The sequence below is a fragment of the Sturnira hondurensis genome, unplaced genomic scaffold, assembly GCF_014824575.4.
Source record: "Sturnira hondurensis isolate 20B ecotype Veracruz unplaced genomic scaffold, ASM1482457v3 Scaffold0013537, whole genome shotgun sequence".
Taxonomy (NCBI): domain Eukaryota; kingdom Metazoa; phylum Chordata; class Mammalia; order Chiroptera; family Phyllostomidae; genus Sturnira; species Sturnira hondurensis.
Window position 1 is genome coordinate 1,392,463 of NW_028086168.1, and position 16,470 is coordinate 1,408,932.

The window sequence follows — 16,470 nt, forward strand, 5'->3', positions numbered from 1 at the left end:
CATACTCTAACAAAAATTATCTCAGATCTTGAAATGCTCTCCAGGACCTTAATATTTGCCACAGCATTAAAGTCAGCGAAGAGGCTGAGGCCTAAGGTGAGAAATAAGAGCTCTCCTGCTGGGAAGAGGGCAAAACATATGAGACGACAGGGCCACCGTCACAAGCTTGCCCACGAATTTAAAGTGGGCACCGGATGGAAACTGCTCAGGTTAGCTTTGAAATCTACATAGAAATCAAATCTGCAATGCTTCCATCTTTCAGAAAAGTGACTAATGTGGGTTTTCATCCTTCCTCTCCGGACTCAGGGCTCTCTCCCCAGGGAGCTCCTACGAATCCTGGCCTCGGTGAAAATTGCCTGAAATCGTACACTAATGGCTTGAAGCCTTGAGGATGTTGATTAAGTTGTGTCTGTCAGGCTGTCAAAGTTTGGTTTCAGAACAAATGTATTAAAGAGCAAATACAGGCTGGCAGTTAGTTTTCTGACTTAAACTGCTGAGACATGAATATGTTGGACATATACTTGTATATGTGTAAAGATGATTTTATCTGAAGGTGCTTTTTATTCTTTGTAGATCAGCTCATTATTTTAAGATAAAAGTAATACATAACTTGCTTCTATGATTAAAATAACTATACATACAGTAATTTTATATGTATAACAATTTTATATTTTTTCACCATCCTTGAAAATGGTAATTAAAGAAAGTACAGCAGGTCCTCCAAAGGTGGCATTTCACTCAGTGTGTTTAGGTACAGCATTGATGAGGTGCCACAGGAATTGAACTCCTGTTTATATCAACTAGTCAGCGCTAAAATTGGTTTTATCGTACATCATTGTGCTTCAAGTCCCAGAGCCTACCCACGGCACTACATGAGGACTTCCTTGTATATGAAACTTACTGATTCACTGCTGTGCCGGCATGCCCTGCGGCCTGCCGGGCTCTCTCTGAGCCACTTGCAATGGTACCTTAGTTCATTTAATCCTCACTTCCACTCAAAGTGGTAATCAGTGTTAGTTTCAGTCCAGTTGTCTAGTCATTCATTTATGGATGGGAAACTCCAGACTGAGAAAGGTACAGGGACTTGCCCACGGCCACACTGAGTGAGTGTCACAGCGAGGGCTGTGAGCCCAGATCTGCCGACACCAGAAGCCCACACCCCACCCACGGTGCCACACCAACTGTTGTTATAGTTTTCACTTGTCTTCTGACAAAGCGGTAAACACAAAATGCTCACTCTTGGAATGACACTCTGAGTGCTCTTATAACTTAACATATCTATATCTTTACACATAGATGTAGACTCATATTACATAACCACTAGTAACGTCCACTCCAGGTGCGTGGATGTTGGGCTGTGACCTTTGGGTGGTGATAAAATCATGGCTAGGTTTTAGAATGGATGTACTTGTGCTGAACAGGCTAGCACTTGGTCCGCTGACTTCCAGGTCAAAGCACTGGTGAGTCTGAGTGACAGACCTGCAGGTTCTTGGGACACATGCTATCGAAGCAGGGTGTCCAACCCATGGCTTGAAAGACACATGTGGCCCAGGATGGCTGTGAATGTGGCCCAACACAAAATCGCAAATTTACTTAAAACATTTTTTTCCTGCTCATCAGTTTTCGTTAGTGTTTGTGTATTTAATGTGTAGCCCGAGACAACTCTTCTTCTTCCAGTGTGGCCCAGAGACGCCACAAGGTTGGACACCCTAGGAGGTGTCTTGCCCCATTCGCCTGCTGGCATGGCAGGCTGCACCTATCAGCTGCGGGCCGGGAGGGCAAGCTCAGTGGCCCTCAGCGGTGCACTGGCCTGAAGGCCATCTGACTGCAGTGTATCCAGGAGTCTAACATTTCACAGCATTCAATTGTAGCCTGAAATACCTTGCAGAGCAGAATTTCCCTCAGGAGAGAGCTGGACGGGATTCTAGAACAGTACTCTAGTATCACTGGATTGAAGACCCCACAATCACTCCCCTTCCTTTCTGCTTGGAGGCAGGCTGACCCCATACTGGATCTGCCAGCTGGCCATAGAAGAGTTTTACAATTTTTAGGGGCTCCTACTCAGGACGGGTGCTGTAAATTTGAAAGAGTAAATGTATGCACTGATAATAAAAACCTAATATAAGGGAGGTTTCTGAGTTCAAAAGAAAACCGACTCGCCGCCTGACAGATTCTGCTGAGGTGCAACCCATCTATAATGCCGTGTCTGTCTCCCCGGAGCGGATCTCTTCTTTCTCTGTGATAAAACTGCAGAGACAGCAAAACACACGGCTTTCAGCCCCAATGTCACAGCCCAGTGGGGGAGGTTTCCTTTAAAAATGCAGTTCTCATTAGAAGACACGGCCAGCCCCCCAGAGCCCAGCAGACTGACGGTGCCCACGGAACACAGCCAGCTACCCACAGGACGGGGCACTATTTTGAGGCCTCCTGTCACTTCTCTATTTGAAGGTACAGGTTTGAGTGTGAGGTTCCAATACCTAAGTGAGAACATAAAGCAGTTTGAGTCTAACACCATCTGGAAAGCCTTAGGAGGTTCACATTATCTTCGCATCTGCCACTGAGAAGAAAAATCAACTCTGATTTTTAGAAAGGGCTGAAGCCATCTAGGTTGGCTGGAATGATGGCCCCAGCCGCCCTGGCAGAGCGCAGCATCCTCCCTGTGGTACTCTCTTTGCTCTTCACATTTTTCCTCTAAAGAGACCGATGGGAATCCAACCATAAAAGCACCAAATGGAGCTGCACCCATGTACTCTGCCCCTGAGCCACTGAGGAAGTGTCCCGCAAGCACAACAACACGCCTGCAAGCGTGCTCACAGAAGTTACATCAGCTTGGTGCTCCAGGCAGAGCTGAGAGCCAGACCAGTAACAGTTCTGTGCATGGATCATCCCCAGGAATCGGCAAAGAAAGCACAAGGTTTCCGACCCCTTTTTCCTGTTCACATTACCAGACTGGGGCCTTGAGACTTACAATATCAAGCTTGTTATGCCAAGGCACATTGTAGGTGGCATGGAAAAAGAGTTACATGGACTTGGATCTTGCCCTCTGATGTTAGAATTTGCCCATCCCTTTTCCTGTCCTTATAGTTTGACACTGGTTTAAATGATATATGTTATGAAAGGCTCCGTGGCTGCATGGAACGCTGAACCTATCGGGCTTATTGCACAGTGAGTGAACTTAAGAAGAAAGGTATTTTATTTATAGTACCACTGTATCACAATTTAATTTCCTTTTTACCATAGCAACATGAGGCAGCATGCACCAATTCTGCATTGGTGGAATCTCACCAATAAAACATATTTAGAATCTTGCTTTGTTGGGGGAGGGGGTGGCTGATAAACTACCTAAACACAATACAAATTCTTGACTGAAAATCCCAGCCAAACGGATTATGAGGTCTGCCAAGAAAGGAAGGGCATGAAATATTTGGCTGGATTCGACTGGGGGTGTTCTGTCGCATTTTTGAAGGACTCACTTTAAGCCAGGTGGGTGCTCAGCTGCACTCACAGGGCTCGCCTCTTCAAGTTAATGCCCAAAGTACCATGACAGTTATGAGTGACATTTTCTTTTTTACCAGAATATCCCAAGGCAAGCGAGGCTCTGCCCGCTCAGTGTGGTCGCTCTGTGTGGTCCCTGTATGGCCATTCTGGAGGGTTGGAGTTTGTTGTATTTATAATATACAGTTGGCCTTTGAAAAACATGGGTCTGAACTCCACAGTTCATGTCTGCATGGATAATTTTCAATAAATATCTGCACTATTTTTATCTGCAGTTGGCATTCTGGATGTGGGAAGCTTATAGTCTGCATTGATCTACACAATTTTATACAGGGGACTTAACCTCAGCAAATTCTGGTACCCATGGGGGTCCTGGAACCCATCCCCTGCTGATATCAAGGGACAATTTAAGTTCTGTGGGAGTCAAGGGATTTTCAACTGCCTAGGGGATCAGCGCCTAACCTCCCACCCCATGCTGTTCCAGGGCCAACTGTCCTTTATTTTCCTCCTCTTCTAACAAAATCCTAAGTAGCTTTGCGTCCAGGAAACTGTTGCTTTGTTACATAAAGTAACACTAGTGTGGTGTCAGCACCTTGCAGAGTATGCTATCTGAGAGCAGGTTCAAGTTTGCCTACATTACAAAGTTTCTGTGAAACAGTATCATATGGGTCTATATTCTATTACATCAACCAGACATACTTTACAGGAACACTCATGGGCTTAAAGGCAGCAAGAATATCTATCTAAAGTTCAAAAGGAGTGACCTCTTATTATGAACAGTATGAACAGCCATCGATTTCCTAATTAGCTTATCCAAGTTTACCAACCCATTAACTCCAAGTGCTGTGGATCATATTTTGATGACATGTAACCACAGTACAGAAGGTGCCATGGCAAGAAGGCCTAGGAAGGAAAGTGCTAATGTTATAACTAATGAATGGCTGCAGTCTTATTTGGAATTTGGGGGTGGATTCTGGGAGGCAAACACATACGGCCGCTTCAGTGACACATCCTCAGTGTTTTATTTCCAGTGCAGCCAGTGGGCGACTTGCATCACCTTTGATATGTGAGATGCTCGTGTCATATGCAGCCCAAAGGGGTCACCTGGAGTGTGAGTAGATGTGCAAATCCTGCACCTGCTATGAGCAAGTCCAGATTAGGGTGCTAGGCTTGCTCCCCCTTTGAAACTATCAACTAAAACTGGGGTCACTTCTTTCAAATACAATAACATAATTTTTCTGTGTTAGTGAAAAGTGACACACTTAAAGGCAAAAGCATCTCTGATTCACCTACTTTTAAATCCCATAACAGAGGGATTTAAAAAAAACACGAAGACAGTTGGATAGAATTACTGAGAAATCAAATATCGAGTTATTATTCTTTAATGCTTGGGTTTACAAAGCACTTCATAATTATCCAAAGCTGGATTTTCCATAAACAGAGTTTGTTCCTGAACACACAGCACAACTCTGAGGACTGAGGAGAAAAGAGACAGAATTGGACCCTACCATTACGAGGAGCCACACCAGGGCAGAGGGTCCAGTTGCGCTCCCTGGCTCACATGGACATGATGGGGTTTTCCATGTAGCTCATGTCATCTAAGTAGGAAAAAAAGTTTTAATGTTAATGAGCTTTAACAGCATCTTTTAAAAAACATGTGCTTCCCTGCACGTTTAAACAAAATGGTAGCGGTTGCTAATAGAAATGTGCCATCACATTGGGACACCCTCAGGGGCTTCAGCAGTGTGCGCACACTCTTTACCCCGGGGCTCCCAGAGTGGCGCCTTTGTGCATCTGAGCCACCAGCTATGAGAATTCAAGGCCGAATTGACTGTTGCCTGGTAAGAACAGGTAGCAATCTGGTTATAGCCATAAACTTACCATATGTTATAGTAAACAAGCACATTCAGCTCTAAATACATTTTTGCAATTCATCTATGTGTTCTCGTACAGATATGTGTATATATGTGTGAGCATGTGTGTGTGTGTTTTCACCTCATTTCCCAGAAGCTTTTTTCTATATTCAAAATACCCTATATTTCTATAAGCTAAATGATCTTTTCTCCATATTCTGAATGATTAGCTGCTAGAAGTCTGGCCACCTGCTGAATGTATCCTGTCCTGTCTTGGGAACAGGAGCCTTTATGCTAGTCAATAACAAAGAAACTCGAAGTTCTCTTATTCCATCCCTCCATTTATATTTCAATTTATCTGTGTTCTCTATCTCACTTCACACCCAAACTGAGCTGTTTCTGCCTCCTCCACAAGGCTACCCTCAAAAACAATTTTTAAATAAAATCCATTACAAGAAAACCGACAGCATCACCACCAGAACACACCATTCATAAATATAAATTCATTCATGAAGTTTCATTTCCAGTCTCCCTCCACACACAGGGCCGGGTAGAGCTGGGAGTGCACCGAGCTGTCTCCAAGCTGCTTTTGATCATGACAATGTATCAGCATCAGCCATACAGTCGGCAAAATCTCTATATATTCATCTGCATTTACTTCTCCCCTTCCAGGTGGGCAGCATGCTGAAGACTCCCAAATTACCGATTTGGCTGTGCGACATCAGGGGAAATTGCAGTGTCCTTTTCAGCACAAATAGGCAGCTCTTATCAGACTGGAAAATGGAGCGGCTCTTTGATCTGTACTTTTACAGCGGGCAGCCCTCCCAGAAAAAGCCTGCCCGTCTTACCGTAGGTGAGCATTTCCAACTCCACGTGCTGTGCGCTTTAATGTGCTCAAAGAGACATTTAACAGCTGTGTGGATATTCGTGCTATGTCTGCGGGGAAATGCTCAGGTTTGATTTCTGAAATGAAACCCACCTGTGAGCCCCATGGGCCCCAAGCCCAGCGCTGTAACCTGGGGGTCCCAAGCCTGCTGGGATTAGAGCAGGGGTTAGAAATAGCTCAAGGAACAAATAACTTACAGGTTAAAGAAAAAACAAAAGGTGCAGTCAAATGTCCAAAAAGCCTTCTCCAGGGTCAAAAACATCTTTGAGCATGTGGTATTTAAAACCTGAGGAAAGAACCAGAAAGAAAACAAATGAATTTGGGAAGAAGAGTTCCAGTTGGATAATTCTGTCCCACAACCGAACATCAGATGATCCTCCTGTGACATAAGTAACCGAACCGATGGTGCATGTCTGTTCAGATGAGTTCAAAAAGCCTTTAGGGCGCCTACCAAGTGCCAGGCACTCTGCCAAACTCCAGGAAAGCCGACTAAACTCGGGCATGGTCCCACAGTATTAGGAGGTTCTAGTCCAACGGGGCAGGCAGAAAACCACACAGATCATTTCATTCTATTCCAACCACAAATTTAAACTTGTGAGGAAAAGAGTCTAACTTTAGCATGTCTTAACACTGACCTTTCAGACGAGGGAGAAGAAGTGATGAGAGCGCCGGTCTGTGTCCGGTAGCTCCGCCTCACACAGAGGCTTGTTGGTTTGATCTCTGGGTCCTTGTGTTGATATCATCAGCCTGTTCATTATCATGACCAAATCTGAAAAAGTATCTTAGTGACTGATTGGTCTGTACAGATCCTAATCTTTTCATTTAATTATGAGAAATATATATTAGTGGGAAATATACATTATGAGAAATATATATTAGTCCCATTTAATTTAGTGGGACATTGGCAATGTGTTCATTAAAACATATTATCATCTCTACTTTACTGTCTTCTTTGAGAAAAGCATGATTTTCTTTTTAGCCCCACCTGAGGACATGCTTATTGATTTTAAAGAGAGGGAGTGAGAGAGTGAGAGAAAAATATCAGTTGGTTGCCTCTCATACATTGCAACCAGGGACCTTGCCCACAACCTAGGCATGTGCCTTGACCAAGTATTGAACCTGCAACCTTTTGGTTTACAGAACAATGCTCCTACCATCTGAGCCACACTAGTCAGGGCAGAGAAGAGCATCATTTTTTTATTAGTTCACATGCATCACAAGCTTTCTGTCCTGGACACTGTGTTAAAAGCTTTGCTTACATTATCTCATTAAGTTCTCCCAATAGTTATATGAGGCGATGCTGTGATAAATATTTGTACATAGAGGAAACCGAGATCACCAACAGTTACTAATTGAAGAAATAATGCTGAGAAATGTTCAACACCTTCTCAAATGTTGTGTGAAACAGATCTGAGCCTTGAACCCAGGTCATAATTACCTTACTAGAATACCTTGCTCTTCACCTCATAATGCAAGTGTGCCCGTAAAAACATTGAGAGGTGACAGCTCTCCCTTTTTCCTAACAACATCCAGTGACCTACACCCGGCTGTGTGTGTTAGACCATGCTGTGGCCACGCGCATTGCCTGACTCATCAAAACTCATGTTCCAAAACACACAGCAACCCAGTGTTTCTATGTACCATCTCCCCTGCCCAACCAGTTCTAGGAACACACTTGCTGAGTCCAGCTCCTGCCCACCCATCCTGTCTGCCTTCCTTCCTGGCTTCCTCTGGAAGGGTGTATACATGGGCTGAGGTCTAAATGCTGGCTGTTCCTCCCTCAGATACTCACTCGCATCCCTGGGAAAGGAACCAACGTGAGAATGAACATGGACCAGGAAGACAGTTTTCTCCAGTGGAGATGGCGATCAGAACCAAGTGGAGAGAGGCCACCATCAGCTGGAAAGGAGCTGTTCCCTTCTTCTAAAGAGAAAGCCACGATGTGCAGTGAAGTGTCAAAACTGCTGGGAATACAAAGATTAATTTGAGGGGACGTCATTTCACATCTACATTACCCACAGAAAACCCCCATTAGCATTCTTTGGGAGGCATCCATGTTAGGTCCTCTGCAGTTGCTTTCAGAGCTGGAGGAGGAACAGTGGTCCTTGCAGCAGGGTCTGCAAGCTGTATCCCCTACACCACAGGTGGCAAACACAAGGTTCTCAGGCCGAATCCGGCCCTCCACCTGTTTTCATCCAGCACCTTGTTTCTACCTGGTGGCAGCGCCTAGCTCCTTGCCCCTAGTTAAGGAGTAGTTACATTTTGTATAACTACATTAGGACTGTAGTTATACAGTGCTAGAATTACATTCAGCCCTTTGAAGGCAACTGTGAGGCTGATGTGGCCCCCAGTGAAAATGAGTTTAACACTCCTGCTCTATACTCACGTAGACCAGCTCTTTCATTCATTCAAATGGGAAAATGAAGTCTCTTGCTTGCATGTTATTTCCCAATTAGTCTTTTTTTGATGTAGTTCTCCCTGAGGACTACAGTTGCAGGCAGCTAGCTTTCTTTTCAGATGAAGTCATTGGCAATGCATCATCAGATTTTTAGCTATGGCAAGAACTCAAGTGTTCTCAAAGACTTCCTGGTGTGGACAGCATTCCTTTTGAAGGTCACATTTCGTGTGCCCACATTAGCAAGTTCTGCCATTAAAATAGTAAATGGGCTTCACGGGCTGGGTGCGGCGCTGTTCCCAGTGGGCCGGCCTCTGTGGCAGCTGCCTCGTGGGTTCAGGTGGTCATGGCAAACACACAGCAGGAGACATTCTTTCCATCAGAGCTGTTTGTTTCTTCTCTTTATACACTGGATAAAAATACACAGACAGACAAACTGAGGAAGAAGTCTGACTCCTAGATAGAACTAAATTATATATAAAATAAAATCTCTTCTTATGTCATGTTTTTTGTCTCTTAAACCCTCTGCAGCTGCTTTTTGTGTTGTAGGAGAAATCATTCTTTTTAGAATATGACCATTCCCTGTCCTGTTGAATGCCTATTTTTTTTTTTGAAGAACTACACAGAGTAAGACATATATTCTTCCTGAAGGAGTGTACAGGAACCACTCAGATCTTTTTCCCACCCGCCCTACTGATCCACCAACTCACACACTTCAGGGCTTTGTATTCACACGCCAAAGGTTAGTTTGTAAAGAACAACTTTTCTGCTTGTACTTTCCAAGTTAATTTGTTAATGCATTTTCATTTGGCTCCAAAAGCATGTTTTAACTTAAGGAGCATGCAAAAAATGAAACTTCAAGGTGAATAATAAATTACATCAGAAGAGAAAGCCATTTTGGCTCAGATTGCTGAATACAGCATCTGTACCATGGGTATTTTCATTTGGGATTTTAAATACATCAGACAAACGAGTGAACCCCTACAGACCCTTGTCTCGTTTGGTCTCAGTTTAGCAATATTGTGCTGTCCCTGGCATGCAGCCCTGTTTTTGTTCGGGGACACTGAGGTGTTCCTAACTAAATGTCCCCTTTGGAGTGGCCTGCTGGCTAGCTTATTGCCAAGTGAGAAACCCTAGCAAGTACATTCATGAGAAAGATCCCAGCCCCAAATATCAGATCTCACTGCAAGTGTCTCACACCAGGACATTCCCCTTCTGACAAGAATGGTCCAGCTACGGGTACCTGTCTCTCTTAGATCAGTCACGGTTCATCCTCTCGGACTGAGCACTGGACGCCCGATTCCTGCGGAAGGAGGAAGCAGGATGACTGTTGCGAAGGCAGCCAGCAGTGCTGCATGCTGCCGGTGTACTCATTCTTTTAAAAGACGGTTTTTAATTGGCCTCATTTCTGAATTTACTTTTTGTCCCTACTCTATTTTTCCTTCGAATTTTTAATTTATTTATCACATGTATTATTTTGCCATATTTTATAGGTGTTGTAGTCCATCTTAAGTTATTGGTGGAACAAATCTATAAATAAGTAAAATAATAGAGGGAAGATTAAGAATCCATGTTTTATGCATAAAGGTATACAATTTTGATATATATATATAGGTATTAAAAACTTTGCACATCAATGTTCAGTGAAAATAAGTTTTTATTTTATCTTATAAACAGGGCACCCAGTTATACTTGATTTTTTTGAAGGTAAAAACATGTTATGTAAAAGTAGCTAGAAATGTCCTGGAACTATCAGTTCACCTTTGAACTTCCTGTGTTTTGAGAAGAATGGCTTTAGTTGTCCTTCCACCTTCTCAGACACAGAGCAAGAGAGAGCCATTTGTTTGAAATCTAAGGTAATAATTTTTCTGAATAGTTGCCTAAACTGACTATGTCTGTAGTGGAACTAACCCCTGAAAGAGATGGCAAATACAGTGTTTTTTTTTTCTCTCAAGTCTCAATTTGGACTAGAATGTTCCTCAAAATCATTATTTGTTCTGCAAGAAGATGTGCGTAATATTTTTGCAGGTGTATACTCACCGGTGTGAGAAGGTAGGTGGGACCAGGCCAGGGGGCAGGCAGGCCTGAGGTTCCCTCATCACACACTGGTTTATGCCATCCAGGTTACACGCAGCCTTTAGTCACACCTGGACCTGGTTTTACTATAAGTGAGTAACAAAAACTATGAACACTGATGACTGTTGTAGGGCCCTAGAGACACAATCATTCATTCATTCATTCGGGGAACTTCTTAAACCTCTCCTATATATCAGGCTGGAGGCTGAAGAAACACAGTGAGCAAAACCAGCCATGGTCCCCCTTCTCTCATGAAGCTTAGTTTCTTCTGGGGGTATGATGATAAAAACAAAAACACTTCATTGAGTATGAACTTGAAAACTGAGATGAGTGGAGGGAAGGGATTTCTGATGAGTGATATCTTTTAATAAAAACCTGAAAGTTTAGGAAATGACATCTCAGGAACAGACCATTAAGCCAAGGTTGGAAGGTTGAGTAAAGATTACTAGGAGAGGGGAAAAGGGACAGAGGGTGCAAATCCCTGGGCTGAATGAGCCTGAGGAACAAAGAAGCCAGTAGGGTTGTAGTGCAGAGAGCGAGGTGGAGAATGGCTGAGAACACCTGGAGGGGCAAATAAGGACCCACCACAAGGCAGCATAGATGAGGCAAGGCAATTTCAGGGGATTCTAAGTGGCCTGGTAAGATTTGCATTAAAAAAAAAGGCTTAGTGTGGAGAATGGGGTAGAGACAGCCCAGAGTCAATGCAAAGACTAGTTAGAAAGCTGTAGCAATGGTCTAGAAAAGACAAGACAGAATAGAATGGAAACAGTAAACATAGAGCAAAGTGGTCCACTCAGGAAATTCCCCTTGGGGGATAAAATAGACAAGGGCAAGAAATTGATTGTGGGGGAGGGAGATGAAGGAGAAAGAAGACTCAGGAATGACTTTTAAGTTTCTGGTTTGAAAACCGGGTGGAAGGTTGTGCCTCCATTGCACATGAAAACAGATTGTGAGGGGAGAAAGTCACAAGTTCAGTCTTGGACATGGCCATTCATCTGGAGGACATGTAGAATATGGATTGGAATTAAGGATCTGGACTCAGAGGAGAGGTCTGGACCAGAGAAATATGTGTGGGAGTCAGTGATGGTAAGCAGCACAATGATCTGGAATAAAACTGTGAAAGGAGAGTATGAAGCAAGAGGAGAACTTGGCCTAAACTGAGCCCTGTGGAATTCCAGTGTCAGTAGTCAAGTGAGATATTTGACTAGCAACAGCCAGGAAAGGGGGCAGAGAAGACCCAGCCAGATATAGGAGATGGCAGGTAGGTGATAGCCAAATAGAAGGTGTTTTCAAGCTCCTGGTTATGTGAGGCCCAGAATTTTTGCAACTTGTGTGACTATTTATATTGAGTGAATGAATGAATGAATGAATGAATGAATGAAGCATTTTCAGTCAATGATTCTGTGTTAAAATCAACCAGAGAGGATTAAGTTGTTTTTTTTTATTCAATCCAGCCAGTTATTTCTAGGATATCCAGTGTAACTTTAATCCTGTAGAATGTATTCGTATCCCACTCCTTCCAAAAAGGATTCAGGGTGGCTGATAACTGGTAAACCTTCTGGAGAACTTTCTATGTTTTTAGGTGTTTTTGTTACTGTACCCAATTAAAAAAAAGAAACAAGAAACAAAAAACTTGACTACAAGATGAAGTTTTAAAAACTCCACAAGATGGAGCTATTAGAGTGACTTTTTTCCTCTCATTATCCAACATAATTATCAACATATTTATGAGCAATTTTTTAACTTTTAAAATTATACTTTATTCTATATGCTATTATAGTTGTCCCAAATTTTCACCCTTTATCCCCCTCAACTCAGCCCCACCCCCACTCCCTCAACAATCCCCTCACCATGGTCCATGTCCAAGCATTTTGCGTATATATTCTTTGGCTACTCTATCCCCTATGGTGTACTTCACATCCTCATGACTTTTCTCTAACTACCAATTTGTATATATTAATCCCTTCACCTTTTTCACCCATCCCCCTGACCCTTCTCCCATTTGGCAATCGTCAAAATGTTCTCTGTATATACGATTCTGTTTATGTTCTGCTTGTGTTTATTTTGTTTTTTAGATCCAATTATTGATAGATATGTATTTATTGCCATTTTGTTGTTCATATTTTGATCTTTTTCTTAAAGAAAACCCTTTAACGTTTCATGCAATACTATTTTGGTGATGATGAACCTCTTTAGTTTTTTCCTTGTCTAGGAAGATATTTATCTGCCCTTCAATTTCAAATAAGCTTTGCTGGGTAGAGCAATTTTGGTTGTACATCCTTGCTTTTCATTACTTTGAATATTCTGGGCAATCTCTTCTAGCCTGAAAACTTTCTTTTGGGAAATCAGCAGACAGTCTTATGAGGGCTCCCTGTAGGTAACTAACTGCTTTTCTCTTGCTGCTTTTAAGATTCTGTCTCTGTATTTAACCTTTGGCATTTTAATTATGATGTGTCTTGGAGTGGGCCTCTTTGGGTCTATCTTGTTTGGGACTCTCTGTGCTTCCTGAACTTGTATGTCTTTTCCTTCACCAAGTTAGGAAAATTTGCTTTCATTGTTTTTTGAAATAGGTTTTCAATTTCTTCCTTTTTCTCTTCTTCTTCTGTCACCCTTATAATTCAAATGTTGGTACATTTGAAGTCGTCCCAGAGGCTCCTTGCACTATCCTTATTTTTTTAGATTTTTTTTCTTCTTGCTCTTCTGATGAGTTATTTTTTTGCTTCCTTATGTTCCAAATCACTGATTTGAATCTCAGCTTCACTCACTCTACTGTTGATTCCCTATAGATTGTTCTTTATTTCAATTAGTGTATCCTGAATTTCTTACTGAATCTTTTTTATGCTTTGAGGTCCTCACTAAATTCCTTAAACATCCTCATAAACAGTGGTTTGAACTCTGCATCTGGTAGCTTGCTTGTGTCCAATTTGTTTAGGTCTTTTTCTGGAATTTTGGTCTGTTTTTTTTTTTCATTTGGGCCATGTTTCTTTGTCTCCTCATTTTGGCAGTCTCCTTTTGTTTTGGGGTGTTTTTTTTTAGGTATTAGGNTTTCTTACTGAATCTTTTTTATGCTTTGAGGTCCTCACTAAATTCCTTAAACATCCTCATAAACAGTGGTTTGAACTCTGCATCTGGTAGCTTGCTTGTGTCCAATTTGTTTAGGTCTTTTTCTGGAATTTTGGTCTGTTTTTTTTTTTTTTCATTTGGGCCATGTTTCTTTGTCTCCTCATTTTGGCAGTCTCCTTTTGTTTTGGGGTGTTTTTTTTTTTAGGTATTAGGTAGAGCTACTATATCTCCCAGGCTTAGTAGAGTGGCCCAATGTAGTAAGTGTCCTGTAGTGTCCAGTGGAATAGCCTCCCTTATCACCCAACCTGGGTACTCAAGGTGTGCCCACTGTGTGGGTTGTGTACACCCTCCTCTTATAGTTAAGCCTTGATTGCTATTGGTGTGTCCAAGGTCAGCCACCACCTGTGTTCTGTCTGGGGTCACAAAGCATTAGCTATAAAGTAATCTGCAGATGGATACTATTTCTGCTGGGCTTGGCAGTGCCCAGGAAAGGCCAAGTGGTGAACCAAGATCAGCTGCTGCTAGTGGTGAGCTTGGGACAATTTAGTGAGAGGTACAGGGCTTGCTGTAGCCAGATGCTGTTTGTTTGAAAGAATTTAGAAAAATCTGAAGCATAGGCAAAGACAAGACATTCATATGGAAAAGCCACTGGAAACAGCTTGGATGGCCCTAAAAGTTGGGTGGGGCAGGGCATCAGGGAATCACCAGGGTGGACCAAACAGTGGAGTCTCAGATATGGTGCCTGCCTGCCAGCTCTGTTGGGGAAGGACTCTAAAAAGAAATGACAGACTCTGTCAGCACTTCTGTCTGGAAAAAAGCTGCTCCCCAGCTCTGGCCCCATACAGGAACATTCAGTTCCTCCCCACATGTCTCTGATGCCTTTCAATTTTTTGCCCAAGTGTTAAAGCTCAGAGGGAGAGAGTCCACCAAGTCTGTGTGTGGGCCTTTTAAGAGAAACTGCCAGGGAGTGCAGCATTTTCTGTCTTCTACAGCCTTAATCCCTACTTTATTTCAATATATGTGTTTTTATAGCCATAGATTATAACCACTTCTCCTCCTGGCACTGGAACCCTGGGGGCGGGGGGACGGGGGCTACTGTGGGCCTGGGACCCTTCACTCCTGAGCCCTTCCAATTTTTATCCACCATACATAGGTGTAGGACCAGCCTATTCTACATCTCCGCCCCTCCTACCAGTCTCAATATAACTTCTTCCTTAATTTCAAAGTTGTAGGACTTCCATTCAACTAGATTTCTGATGGTGCTGAATGAGGTGTTCTGTAGTTTAGGTGTAATTTTGATGTGGTTGTAAGAGGAGGTGAGCCTTGTTTACTACCTACACCTCCCTCTTGACTGGAAGCCTGATGGGCAATTTAGTTACAACACACATCCACATGCAAAGTAAATAACTATAAAACTTATGTAACAGATATTTAATCTTTGCGATACTTAGAATTGTTCAGTAAGCCTGGTGAGTAGGATTGATGTAACCTAGGATTCTTCCTCTCCCACTCCAATGGGGACAGCAAGAACTATAAATACTAACCAAAATAGCTCCATGTGTACCACCCCTTCCTGATACAGGTACCAGTGTCTTTCACCTGGACTTTTAAAGTAGCCATCCAAGTGCTCTCCTCATCTTTTCTCTTGTCCCCTCCCAATCATTTCTTAACAAAGCAATCGGTTCTCTTTTAAAATTTGAAGCCATAGTATAGTAATTTATATTAGAGCCATTTTATGTACTTTGAACAAAATTCCAAAATCTTAATATGATTTACAAGAGCTTGTAAGATATAGCTCCTTCCTCATCTCGTGCCATTCTCCTTCTCCTCTTGGTATTTCACCCAAGCCAGATCATCCCCAATTCAGGGGCTTTGCACATAAGTCCAAAATAATCTTTTCCCCTTTTTGTTCTTCAGATCTCTGCTTAAGAACCACTTCTTCAGAAGGGCTTTCTCTGATGGCTTCCAGCATCTAGTAGGTCTCCCAGGTTCTTTCTTAGCATCTTGTTCTTCTCTATATCACTCACCCTAGTTTCAATTATGTACTTATGGGTATGGTTTGTGTTAAATGCCTACTACTCACTAGACAGTGGTTCCCAAACTTTCTGACCTCAGCACCCATGTATGCTCTTAAAAATTATCAATAACGCCAAAGAGCTTTTCTTTATCTGGGTTATATTTGTTAATATTTATCCTATTAAAATTTTAAACTAAAAAATGCTTAAATGTTTATACTCATTTAAAGTAACAATAATAAAACTATGATAGTATTGTATTAAAAAAACTACAACAATGTTTTTCAAAAAAATTGGTGGTAAGTGGCATTATTTCACATTTCTGTAAATTTGTTCAATGGCCAACTTAATATGAGATGGCTATAGTATATATTCTCGTATCTGCCTCTGCATTCAATCTGTTGTGTTATGTTTTTAGGTTGAAATACATAAAGAAACTCGGGCCTCACACAGATACTTAGCTGGTAAGGAAGGAGAAATTTGATAGCTTTGTGGCTACTCTTCTGTGATACTACACCAAAACTCTGCAAGTGCTGGTTTCTTAAGGGTCTGATGCAATGTGGAATCTGAAACCATTAGTTTTAAAACTCTGTTACATCAAATTGCATTTTAAATGGTGTATCTTGCACGTTAAGTTGATATTGCACTTTCAGTGGATATTTCCCATGCATTAATCATTTGAAAATT

General features: G+C 42.3%; 1 protein-coding gene across 1 annotated transcript in view; it reads left to right on the top strand.

Moving 5' to 3' along the window:
* Positions 1–8,226, top strand: part of MINDY4B (MINDY family member 4B) — a 32,408-nt gene extending 24,182 nt beyond the window's left edge. Inside the window, exons 11-12 of the mRNA XM_037061786.1 lie at positions 6,021–6,201; positions 8,019–8,226. Of these exons, the coding sequence (XP_036917681.1) occupies positions 6,021–6,201; positions 8,019–8,161 (324 nt within the window). The 3' untranslated portion in view covers positions 8,162–8,226. The remainder of the gene's footprint in view (positions 1–6,020; positions 6,202–8,018) is intronic.
* Positions 8,227–16,470: the final 8,244 nt, after the last annotated feature.